The sequence below is a fragment of the Schistocerca cancellata genome, chromosome 7, assembly GCF_023864275.1.
Source record: "Schistocerca cancellata isolate TAMUIC-IGC-003103 chromosome 7, iqSchCanc2.1, whole genome shotgun sequence".
NCBI lineage: Eukaryota > Metazoa > Arthropoda > Insecta > Orthoptera > Acrididae > Schistocerca > Schistocerca cancellata.
Genome location: NC_064632.1, coordinates 16382797 through 16396309, shown reverse-complemented (window position 1 = coordinate 16396309; position 13513 = coordinate 16382797). Strand labels below are relative to the sequence as shown.

The 13513-nt window shown below is 47.0% G+C and overlaps 1 protein-coding gene across 1 annotated transcript in view; it reads left to right on the top strand.

Moving 5' to 3' along the window:
- LOC126092406 (protein dachsous-like) overlaps nucleotides 1-13513 on the top strand; it is a gene marked incomplete at its 5' end in the record, with an annotated part of 322105 nt that overhangs the window by 205241 nt on the left and 103351 nt on the right. The window contains one exon of the mRNA XM_049907980.1: nucleotides 12481-12879. Coding sequence (XP_049763937.1) covers nucleotides 12481-12879 — 399 coding nt within the window. The remainder of the gene's footprint in view (nucleotides 1-12480; nucleotides 12880-13513) is intronic.

Genomic DNA, 13513 nt, shown 5'->3' with positions numbered 1-13513 from the left:
TTCTGTATATGGTCCACACTTCGTCGAGCCGTGTTACTTGGCAGTGACGCATCGTGCGAAAGTTAGTTTCTTTTTTTAAGTTTTGCGCACCCCTGTATTTAAGGTTAATACCAGGAAGCTATCTTAATTGGCTTGAACGCCTAGGATCAGCTGTAGACAAGGCAAATGGAAGTCATGATATTGGTGGGCGAATTCTGGGAAAGTGCAACCCATCTCTGAAAGTATCCGCTTAAAAGATGCTACTATCACCAACTGTAGGGTACTGCTGCAGTGTCTGGAATGCTTATCGAGCAGGCGTCAAAGCAGCATTAGAAAGTCTTCAAAGACGCAAGGTTGGGATAGTAGTAGAACGATATAGCCCATACGAAAGCGTAACAAAGGAGAACTTAAAAGCTAATCTTAACGAGCAAGACGACTTGTTATCGCGAAGCGTTATTGGGTAAATTTAGAAAATCGTGATTCGAGGAAGATTGTGCGGTGTTTATCCTGTATCACGCGCAAGGACCGTTAGAATAAGGATAGGCTAGGAGAGGCCGGGGAGGTACAGAGGCGTATAACGCAGACAAAAGTGTCTTCAGCAATGTTTTCGCCCAAAAATCCTGTTGCATTCTGCTTCTCTCCCTGTTTCCTATGCTGCGCTTGCTCGTGTTCATCACTTGCAGGCGAAACGCAACAGAGCTCCTAAGTTGTATGAAGCCGCACGCCACTCGACGCGGTGCTGTAAGGAATTACGCAGTGTAATGAAAACGGAGATGGCGGCCTTGCGTTGGCGGCCATTCCGCCGCGCCGGCGCTGGTCATCCCGTGGTGTAAGTGACGCGCGGCCGTCTCCCAGCCGCGGGTCCGCCACTCTCTGTGCCGGTCGCCGGGGCGTTGACGAAACGTTGTGGAAAAGCGTCTCTTGCACGCGTGCAAAGCGGTGGATCGCACTTACTGCTGTGAGCCGCCAAACTGTCTCTTCCTATCGCTGCCAGATCAATGACGAGACTGTAGAGTAGAAATTCACGTGCTGACCAACCCTTCGACGAAGTTAGCTCGGCACATTACTCCCGTTACGCGAGCGAGCCTACGACTCCGGCGCTCGAGCTTACAGAGGTGTTAAACTCTGCTCCACTGTGAACAGAAGACTGGCCGGTAACTGCTCGGCACTTGAGCAGTGGCGTGTTCAGTGCAGAGGAATCCGGGGCGTGATGTGAGAGAGCACGACACTTCCACGGCAGTTCTCTACGTGTTTTGCAGGAGTCCAAAACTTCAGTTACACATTTCATTGTTGTTTAGCTGGCGAGTACCGAATTAATATTCTTCTTTCTTATGCACTAGGTTGCCTTTATTTCTATTAAAGCTGCAACGCTTTGGACTCGGTTGATGCCGTCCTCCATATCTTCATCTCTACATGCTTTTGGCACCCACCATCTTTTGTAGCAAGTTCTAGTCTTTGACTCGAACTACAGTTTTCCTCTCTGTTGTTACTTCCAGCGCTAAGTTATTTCGCCCCTGTCTGCCTTTTCTCAGAACCGTTAACTCTCCTCATCTTCCTAGTGCGTAAGTTGGTGCTTTATTTGTTCGTATTTAAAACGCTCCCCATTTCTTTTTCTCCAGACTTACCGTCACTTTCCTCATAATTCTGTGTTCCCGATGTACGCTATGAAGAACGTGTTGCATCATTCCATGTCAGTGTTTGACAACAACAGAGCCGCTTTTCTTCCACTACAGAAAGCTTTACTTTTCTGTGACAATCTACTTCTAAAAGGTGTTTTTATTCAGTCATCCCGTGTACACTGTTAGGTCTTAGAGAAGTGAGAGAGAGCCCTGTAGTCATTATCTTTTCACGATGAATAAAGCAGTAAATAAATGAACGCCGTACGTAGGTGTGTGACAGATAGGAGTACGTCTACATCAATACTCCGAAAGCCATCTGACGGTGTGAAGCAGAGGGTACTTCTGGTACCGCTTTCTGATGCTTCTTCCCGACTCCATTCACGAATAAAGCGTGGGAAGAATGATTGTCGGTAGACCTCTGCATTAGCTCTAATTTTTTGTATTTTCTACTTGTGACGATTTCGCGAGAGGGATGCGTGAGGAAGTAATCAGTTGTCCGAGTGGCCGGCCGGTGTGGCCGTGCGGTTAAAGGCGCTTCAGTCTGGAACCTCGTGACCGCTACGGTCGGAGGTTCGAATCCTGCATCGGGCATGGATGTGTGTGATGTCCTTAGGTTAGTTAGGTTTAATTAGTTCTAAGTTCTAGGCGACTGATGACCTCAGAAGTTAAGTCGCATAGTGCTCAGAGCCATTTGAACCAAGTTGTCCGACTTTTCTCGGAAAGTGCTCTCTCGGAATTTTAATAGTAAACCACTCCATGATGCACAACGCCTCTCTTTTAGCGTCTGCTCTGGAGCTTGAAAGAAAATGGCTCTGAGCACTATGGGGCCTAACTGCTGAGGTCATTAGTCCCCTAGAACTTAGAACTACTTAAACCTAACCAACCTAAGGCCATTACACACATCCATGCCCGAGGCAGGATTCGAACATGCGACCGTAGCGATCGCGCGGTTCCAGACTGTAGCGCCTAGAACCACTCGGCCACCCGGCCGGCGCCTGGAGTTTGTTGAGCATCTATGTAACTCCCTCGCGCAGACTAAATCGCCCTGTAACGGGACGGCCTGCTCTTCGTTGGATTTTCTCCATCTCTCCTACCTGTCAAGTGTCCCACAGTGATGAGCAGTACTCAAGAATCGGTTGAACAAGTGTTTCGAAGGCCACATCTTTCGTGAATGAGCTACACTTATTTAAGATTCTTTTTATGAATTTAAGTGTAGCATCTGCTTCTTCTACTATTTGTTTTGTGTGGTCATTTCAAGTAAGGTCTTTCCGATGGGTACTGCTAGATATTTTGTTGTAGCTGCTGTTTCCAAAAATTTGTCATCAGTGGTGTAGTTGTACGACACTGGATTTTTTGTCTTAGGTATGTTACATTTATTTGGCTCAGCGCCAACTGCTGGAGTTGTAGATCATTTTGCACGATACTGTCTTAAGCGTTGCTATTACTTTATAGATAGCCGCATCATCTGCGAACAGTCTTCAAGAGCTTCCGACGCTTTCTACTAGATACTTTACATACATTGTTAACAGTAACTGTCGTATCACACCTCCTGAAATCACGTTTATATCTAGATGTTTTTTCTTTAAGAGCGTCGTGTTGAGTTTTCTCTGCAAGGATGTATTGAATCCAGTCGTAACTCTGATCCGATACTCCGTAATCTCCTATCTTTTTTCTTTTTTTTTAACTAAACAACAATGCGAAATGGTGTCAAACGACTTCGTGAAGTCTAGGAACACAGTATCAATCAGAATGCTGATGTCTGTACCACAGTGGATTCCACGGAAGAACGGAGCGAGCTGAGTTTCGCAAGATCTGTTTGCAGAACCGATGTAGATATTATAGAGGATATTTTCGCTCCCCAGAAATTTCGTAACACGTGAGCATAAAACTTGTGGCATAATTCTGCAGCAGATTGACGTCAGCCATATAGGCCTATAATTGTGTGCATATGTCCTACGACTCTTTTTTGAAGAGGGGAATCCCGCGGTGGTCTAGCGGTTCTGGCGCTGCAGTCCGGAACCGCGGGACTGCTACGGTCGCAGGTTCGAATCCTGGCTCGGGCATGGGTGTGTGTGATGTCCTTAGGTTAGTTAGGTTTAAGTAGTTCTGAGTTCTAGGGGACTGATGACCTAAGATGTTGAGTCCCATAGTGCTCAGAGCCATTTGAAGAGGGGAATGACTTGCACTTTTTTCCAGTCGGTAGGTACCCTCGGTTGCTCCACCTACCTATGATGAACTGCTGAGTAGTTGAAATCATTCGTAAAAGACAGCTTAGCGGAATGTTTCTACAGAGTTTCCACCGGAAGAATGTCATTTTCCCTGCTTCAACCACTGGCTTGTTGGCTAGCGGTTTCGATGAATGTGCTTTTCAGTTCGATTGAACACCGTACAAGAAATAGACCGGTTCTAAACGTCCTCTCCTTTAGATACGTATGACATCTGAACCGAGGCCCGTCGCACTCTTCTCTTCTTAATTCGCTTCCGCCGAAGCTGTGACCCGCACGGAGACGGCCGCATCCTGGGACACCGGTACGTGGCTCGCCTCGGCGCGCTGCCCCCTAATCGCCCGGCGATGGGAGAGCGAGCACGAGAAAATTCACCGGCCAATCGCCGCAGCCTGCCTACGCTCATGGCCGGTAATAACGGGGCGACGTGGCCGGCACTCGCAGAAACGGAAGCCCTCCTTCAACAAATGCACAGCGTACCCGCCTGCGATCCCCCTCCCCGGCTTTTTATTGTGCCCGGCGTGCACCTGCGAACTGTAATTGAACGGGAAACGGGTTAACTACTCGCGAGAGCGCAACTGGAATGATCGGTGCGAAGCAGAATCCATTAGGCCACACCCACGTTATCACAGCGGCTAACGAGATGGCGAAAAATTGAGCATGCGTGGGAACAAGGAAGGGGGAAAAGGCAAGCTGTTTAACTCTGCTGACCTCGCGGTGTAAAGGGCCTATTAGCGGCGCTGTAAGTAGCCCACCCCCCTTTCCCTTTTTTTTTTTTTTTTTTTTTTTTTTTTTTTTGAGGATCAGCGGTTCCTCCAGATTCTTCGACCCGATCCTGCGAACTCGCCGATCTTCGTGGCTGTGGTCCAGTTTCAGTTTCTCGGGCTGTTGTACGTGCAGCTCCGAAAATATTCTCTGCTTCTATACGTTTTCTGCACGCTGATATGACGATAAGCTGTAATTCACGCAGCTCTGTCAAGTAACAGTGAAGACGCAACAAACGCCAACGCGGCACGTACGAAACTGCAGTTGCTTGCATTCTCGTTAAATCTACTTTCTACAAAAATGGTTCAAATGGCTTTGAGCACCATGGGACTTAACATCTGAGGTCATCAGTCCCCTAGAACTTAGAACTATTTAAACCTAACTAACCTAAAGACATCACACACATCCATGCCCGATGCAGGATTCGAACCTGCGACCGTAGCGGTCGCGCGGTTCCAGACTTAAGCGCCTAGAACCGCTCGGCCACAACGGCCGGCCTACTTTCTATAACCGGGGTCTTTTGTAGTAGGGATTAGGTGAAGAAAGGTTGAAAAGTAAGCGGAACATTCTCGTGGTTGTTTTCCAGGTAGGCCCAGTCATCGATTTATCATCCGCTCACACACTCACAGGGGCAGTATTGTCCCAGAAAGAAACTGAAACAGTTCCCGGCAAAGTTTCGCGGGCTTCTTCCCTCAGTTGTAGAGTAAATTCCGAAACTGGTAATCTCCACCCAAATGGGAACCACTTAGCCTCACTCCGGGAGCAGATTCAGGTTTCAGTTCGAGGTTGAAGGGGGGAGGGGGGAAACGGGGAGGTTTCACAGTCTGTTGCAGTCTCCCCCACACCCAATATAACTTTCTGCCAGCCATACTTTTAGCATGTCGCTGATCGCTAGGATTTTAATTCTTCTTCTTCGTTCAAACGGCTAACCCTTGTGTCTGCAGCCACAGCTTACTCTCTTCAGCAGGTCTCTTCGTCTCCAAGTATGAGCAACATTCCATCTCACTGATCATGTTTTTTAAGTAGGATTTTCTCGGTCGTCCCGTATGCTCTCGCCTTAGAAAATGTTGTGTAGAAAAATGTCGTGTCTAATTAAGCGTCCAGTGAGTTTTGCAAGTCTTGGTCTATAACATTCACTCGTTCCTCCTTCTGTTCAATTTCTTGTAGAACAATCTCGTTTGTTTTGTTATCAGTCCAGCTGGATTTTGTGATTTTCCTCCAGAGCCACATTTTAGCAGCTTCGAGGCGAGCTACTTCTTGCTTTACTAACGTCCTGGTTTCACATTCGTACTTCAACCGCGAAGCTGATATGCTTATTCAGTAAAAGATACTTCTTATTTTGGAACGCGTTTTAGGCCAATGCTGTTTTTCTCTTGATTTCCATGGGACATCTGTTGTTATCCTCCACAGTACTAACAACATAGTAAGTTCGGTTACTTCCTCCAGTTGCTCACAGCCGCCGGCTGGAGTGGCCGAGCGGTTCTAGGCGCTACAGCCTGGAACCGCGCGACCGCTACGGTCGCAGGTTCGAATCCTGCCTCGGGCATGGATGTGTGTGATGTCCTTAGGTTAGTTAGGTTTAAGTAGGTCTAAGTTCTAGGGGACTGATGACCTCAGAAGTTAAGTCCCATAGTGCTCAGAGCCATTTGAACTTTTTTTTTTTTTTCTCAGAGCCTATTTTTATCTCAGCGTTACCTCCATCTCCTTTCTTGTCTATAACCATCACTTTTGTCTTCTTGATATTTACTTGCAGTTCTGTTATCTCTTGATTTGACATCTTCAGCATTTTATTTAGTTCTTTCTCTGAATCTGCCACTATTGGAATGTCATCAGCAAATATGAAGCAGTGAATATGAATATCATTAATGTTGATACCAGTGGTCTTTCCTTTAGATGTTGTTACTGCCTCGTCGCTGGACGTATTAAATAAGTAAGCTGATGCAGGCTACCTATGTTAATAACAACAACAATAAAATATATTTAATGTTTAATATAATAATTATTATTATTATCACTTGTATATTCAGTGCTTAGAACATCAGTTTAGCACAACTTCGAAGAAAAGGAAAAGCATTCATCTGAAAATATGAAAAATTAATGTATCCTCCGGTTGATTCGAGAACAGGGGAGAAGCTTTGATAATATTGTGAAGTTCATAATTTACACAACATAAATTCGTAGTGTCCAGTCACCGTTATCATTGTTTCACTTAGCACTATGATTGTCTACACTGGTCTGCACTCTGATTGTGCGAGTATGTATACGCGGGAAATGGTGTTTCCTTCAATCGTTTCGTCCAAAAGTTGAGGAAGTCGATCTTTCTGGGTTTTTCTTTCTGCAGCTAACTTCCAAGAGTTCTGCCAGTTCTGTCTGTGGACTCACGGACCCTGTAAGATTTATTGTTGAAAGCAGGTGCAGTTAACCTGTCAACGTGCGTCTTTTTCCTGTCTGACATGCGCTCTGCAAGTGATCAGGCTGCAATATCCTGCGCATATGTTAGATCTCTCACAAGCAGCTGAAAAGTATCCTGTCTTGTACACAGCCTGTAATATTCTATAATTCCCTACTATTTTCGAGACTGGTAGTCTCCGTGCTGTGTTATTCTCTTGTTACCACTAACTCTGCCCCCACTCTCACCCCCGTTCTTTAAGGGATCGCACTCCACCGTATAAAGCGGCTTCAAACGTGTGATTACTTTACTTTGGTGGTCGCTAAGTGCCCTCATTATCTAAAACTGGACGAGCTAATTTGGGTAACTTGCGTTCCGTTTTAAGAAAGTCTAGTTTTTCACGCTTCTCAATGTTTATGCCATTACGGTGGAACAATATGCGGGCTGGGGTGGGCGCTAATTATTTGGGAACTAATTAACCGTCGCAGCTTGATGTCAACAAGTGTCAGTGTTCATCACATCAAGTGTCCCAGCGTCCTTTGTATTTCCTCCCCTGTATTACTACACATTAAACGCTGCTATCCAGATTTGTACTTTGAATGCAGAGTGTGGAGGGGTCATAGTTGTACTCTGCTGCACCAAAGTGGAACGTATGGATCCTGGTTACTCACCCGCCTGGTATCTTCTAAAAGTGCCCTGTGCAGAAGCAGCTCGTGGGTCGTGGATGTGAGGCTGTAAGAATCGTCTACGGAGTGGGATAAGGCTCTCTAACTGCTGCCGAATTCATAGATGGCAGTGACTTTTCACTAAATGGAACGACGTAACAGGTCAGGTCAGCTGCTAGTAAGTTACAGAACAAATATTTGACTACAACGTGACATGTGGTACAGGCCAAGCAGCTAACAGTGATTATCTTCGTCCACATGACTTTTCTGCGCAAATCGTTTAACACAATAACTTGTTATTCGCACACTCTACCTTGCACTGTTCGCAGAGCGGTTAACCAAGCTCGCCTACCGCCGTACCGAGCATCCATCGCAACCGTTCGCTCACTCGCCACTGCCCAGACGAAGCCGCCCAGAGTGCTTACATAACACTACAGCTATTAAAAAAACACCAGTAACGAGAAGAATCTAAAAATTGTATGATGCGTTACTATTGAGGATCGCTTGGATGACTGTCAATAAAATCTCAGTTATTTATCTTAAATAAATGTTAATAAATGATAGATAGTCTGTACCTCACTCCAGCTCTTACGTCATACATGAGTTAACATTATCGTCCTCAGTTACTAACAGAGGTTTGGGACTGAATGGTATGGCTCAGTGCCAGAAATGCTACGTCGTATCTCCGTAACTATTTATCGTACAACGGTATATCATTCTCCCAGTACAGCTAGTGGTCTGTGTGGATATTATGTGCAAAATACGTTGCAAATAGAGTTACTATTAAAGAAGTAATAATTAAAACGAGATGCCTGGTGTTGTTTTACTGTGCGAACAGCGAAAACGCAATAATAATTTTCCTTTCGTTATTTTGTGGAGGCTGTCACAGTGAAAAAGCTTCGTAAAGGTTTCAAACTATGTGTTAAGTTTTTTGCAAGTCGTTCTGAACAAAATAGTACAAATTAACAATCAAGTCATAGAAGTACATGCAGTGGACAAAAACACGGGAACACCAAAACCACAACACATTACTAAGCCTAATATCGTGTATGATAACCGTTAGAATTCAAAAGAGCTTCTAATCGTCTCGTAATGTGGAAACACAGGCCCTGTGTGGTTTTCAACTGAATCTCGTACCATTCTTCGTGCAAGGAATTTCAGGTGTCGAGCCGCGCGGGGTAGCCGGGGGTTCGCGTCCTCCCTCGGGCATGGGTTAGTAGATAAAGTAATGTGTAGGCTTAGGGACCCATGACCTAGTAGTTTGGTCCCGTAATAACTTACCACAAATTTCCAATTAAAAGGAAAGGTATTTCAGGTGACGAGGATGGAGATGGATGGCACAAAGGTCTCGCGATTGTCGTGACCTTGGGAGGTGCGACAGTTGCTGCTCGTGCTCACAAAACCAGTCTTGGACAATGAGAGCTGTGTGAACAGGGGCCCTGTGCTCTTGGAACACAACAGCACCATTGGGGAACAAACATTGTACCACGTGATAGAGATGATCAGCAATAATGTCCACATATTTTTTGTCCGTAATGTGCTACCTTGCAGAGTAACCATAGGATCCGTGGAATACTCCGACAGGTGGCCCAAATCATCACCGAAACCCCGCAACGTATCACTATTGGGACATAAACTCGGACACAAGTTGGAAACAGTGCAAATTTTGTTCCATCGCTCCATTGTCCAGGTTTCTTGGCTTCGGCATTACTGATGAGTGCTATTGTAATTCCAGCTCGCCCTCTAATCCCCTGCTTACGGAGCTGCCTCCGTGTTGTTTTGTCACTGACCACGTTCGCGAATATGACATTCAGTTCTGCAGTGACTTTTGCATTTGTCGTCCTCTTACTTTTCGTCACAATCCTTTTCAGTGACCGTCCATCACGCCTGCTCACCACACAGTTTCGTCTGTGTTGTGACTTAGCACATGATGGTCTTCGGTTTCCTCTGTATGCCCTATACACTGGAGAGCCAAAGAAACTGGTACGTCTGCCTAATATCGTGTAGGGCCCCGCGAGCACGCTGAACTGTCGCAACACGAAGTGGCCTGGGCTCGGCTAGTGTCTGGAATAGTGCTGCAGGGCTGTCCATACATCCGTAAGAGTACTAGGGGGTGGAGATATCTTCTGCATCCACCAGCTTGAACAGTCCCCTTCTGACATGCAGGATCCATGGATTCGTGAGGTTGTCACCATACCCGTACATGTCCCTCCGCTCGATACAATTTGAAACGAGACTCGTCCGACCAGGCAGCATGTTTCCAGTTATCAGCAGTCCAATGTCGGTGTTGACGAGTCCAGGCGAGGCAGTCATCAAGGGTACACGTGTGGGCCTTCGCGTCCGAAAGCCCATATCGATGACGTTTCGATGAATGGTTTGCGCGCTGACAGTTGTTGATGGCCCAGCATTGAAATCTGCAGCAATTTGCGGGAAGGTTGCACTTCTGTCACATTGAACGATTTTCTTCATTCCTCGTTGGTCCCGTTCTTGCAAATCTTTTCCCGGCAGCAGCGATGTCGGAGAGTTGATGTTTCACCGGATTCCCGATATTCACGGTACACTCGTGGAATGATCGTATAGGAAAAGCCCTTCATCCCTACCTCGGAGATGCTGTGTCCCTGGACTCGTGCGCCGACCATAACGACACGTTCGAACTCCCTTAAATCTTGCTAACCTGACATTGCAGCAGCAGTAACCGATCTAACAACTGCGCCAAACACGTGTTGTCTTGTGTAGGCGTTGCCGACCGCAGGGCCGTATTCCGCCTGTTTACCTTTGAGATCGCGTGCCTATACCACTTTGTTTGGCGCTTCAGTGTGTATGTACGATATGGTGTCTCTTGAGACGTCAAATACTCGATGACGGAAGCATCCACCATACGAGCACCAGCCATCTGCTCACGTTCCAGTTCACTTAGCTCTGACACGACGCCATCACAACTACACAGAACACTGTTTCGAACGCGACTCAGACTTGCTGTGTAGTGAGGACGCACAGGTGCCGTTAGTGGTCACATGCGCTCGAGAGCGCAACCATTAGTATCGGCTAGGACCTGCATTTATGTTCGAGCATGCATTTCTCGCGTTGGCTCCGTATTTTTGTCCAATTCCTGTATTTGTGTTTTAAGGACATTTCATGGTAAAGCCGTCGGCACACGGACCGTGCTGTCGAACTTTAACGTTGAGCGTGCCAAGTTCGACGTGCTGCTGAACTCTCAGATACGATGCGACTTGTGCATACGGTACGTGGGCCCCAACGTGGTATACGCGATCGCAATGCACTCCAGCGGCAGTTGAGGGATGTTTCTAGTTCGTAAATCACATTGTTTACTGAACGGGCGCGCGTAAAATTCCCACGTTACCTCTATTAAAACGCACATTTCCTCCATCGTCCATGAAAAGGAAAGTACCATGTCCAAACAATAAGGACACAGGCTTATAAAAGTTCCACTACAAACAGTGCGATACAAATTTTGAATACTTCTCCAGATAAGATAAACATTATTCCATCATTCCCACATTTTAGTAAAACCCCAGGGTCAGTCTTGCTTGATCACTGTTCCTATCCAGTAACAGAATCTTTGCAGAATGTGAATTACAAAGTTTAAAAGAAAAAGTAGCAAAATATCTTTATACAAGTAGCGCAAGCTGTCCTGTAGATGAAGCCAATCGAACAAAGTCACGTCTCTCAAAAAAAAAAAAAAAAAAAAAAAAGAGGAGTGGTACATACTTATATTAAACAAATAATAAAGTATCAGAACCTAATAAAAACGCGAATGTTAGGAAAAGAAAAATTTGAAAGTGTCAAGACGCGAACCAACGTCCCAACAAACAACTCATTACTGATTAGTGACGCTACTCATTACGCCATTATATATATATTGTTCGTTGCGTTTGGTCTGGGCGGACGTCACAAGATATCCGTTCAAGTTGATCGTTGATTCTTTGATTCAGTTTTTTTTTTATTACAGAGAGCACACAGCCCTCTGACTGAACACGCTGAGCTACCGTGCCGGCTTACGCTAAACCAGCGATACACGCCTAACGTCTGATCATATTATGTTACGCCTTGCTGAAAACCTTAATCGTAGATATGTTACTAATTGAAATTTAGTTATAACAAATTGTATCAAGAACAATGCGTTTTGGGTGGATCTTCAGTCTGTCGCTGCCTTCAAATACCCTACTCTCATAATATGCAAGTTACAATAATTGCCTCGTGATCACTGCGTGTTGTGTGATGTCCTTAGGTTAGTTAGGTTTAAGTAATTCTAAGTTCTAGGGGACTGATGACCATAGCTGTTAACTTCCATAGTGCTGAGAGCCATTTGAACCATTTACAATGATTCTTTTGCCACGAATATGATATTTCTCACTCAGTTAACAACGGGTTTTCCAGTGATTCTCAATTTGCTGGTGCTCAGAAACAGCATATATACATATAGGCTTGAAATGAATGCCAGTACGGCGTCTCACAACTCTGTACTGAAGGGAGACGGCGTGCGTGTGACGTAGGTGGCGTTGTGCCATCCCATTGGTCAACTCTCAGACGCACGCTCAGAATATCTGACATGCCAGATATTGCTCTGCACGTTCGGAAATACTCCCGAACGTGCTATTCCACGCTGTGACGTCAGAAACTCGGCACGCTCGACGCTCAACGTTCGGATGCACGGTCCGTGTGCCGACGGCTTTACGATTAGTTTGGCGGGTACAAATAAAACCTGTGGTTGTGTTTACTGTGTTTAGAGGGCGCTCTCGTCGGATGCGACGTTTGCGTCGTCACCGAGAGAGCGGCAGCGGGGCGGTCGTCTGCAGCGGCTCTAGCCCTTGTTGCAGGCGGCGGCGGCGGCGGCGGCGGCAACGTGACGTACGAGATCCCGGCGGGCGTGGCCGACGACCGGTTCGCGGTGGACGCCCGCACGGGCGTGGTGCGGCTGCGCGCCGCGCTCGACCGCGAGCAGCGCGCCTCGTACACGCTGCCCGTGTACGCGTCGGCGGCGGCGCCGGGGGCGGCGGGGGCGGCGGCCGGCGGCGGCGCGCGCCACGGCGCGCTCTTCGACGTGGCCACGCTGCGCGTCTACGTCACCGACGTCAACGACCACGCGCCCGAGTTCTCGGCGGGCGCCTGCTACCCGCTGTCCGTGCCCGAGAACAGCGAGCTCGCCGCCATCCACACCGTCGTCGCCTTCGACCGCGACGAGGGGCCCAATGCCCGCATCACCTACTCCATCACCGGTACGGCCTCACCTCCTTACCAAACTACTGTCCCGAGTCCGGTCTCCGAGCTTACACCTCAGCTGGAATTGCTCCTGGCAATGACAGGTGACGTGTCGAGCGGACCGTAAAGCGATTTGAAACTGCAACAAATAAAATGTGTTGAACGATTCGACCTCGAGTGCAGCAAAATTCATTTGAAACTTCCGCGGTCACAGTCCGTGGTCAACGCATAAAAGCAGTCGCTAACGTTTCGTCCCCATCAGCAGGAGACATCTTCAGAAATGAGATACCGGCAGAGGCATCACGCTCCGCCTGCAGCTGGGGAAGAAACGTTAGTGAATAATACTGCACGGCGGCCTCTGCCTCTGTCACGTCTCACCTCTGAGGATGTCCCTAGCGAACAAGAACGAAACGTTAGTGAATAATTTTACGCATCGGCCACGGGCTCTCAGTCCAGACCGTTTTACGATAGCAAACACTCGTCTTGAAAGGCTTCATTTTGAAACAAAATTTCTTCCTCTTTTACTTGTACCCATAAATGTTTCGGTTACTGTTACACTATCGTCAGTGACACTCTTTCTTATTTTCTAATTTCTGTGGACTACGTAATGCCTTCAGTGAATCCATTCTTGTTTCACGTGGCACACAGCGA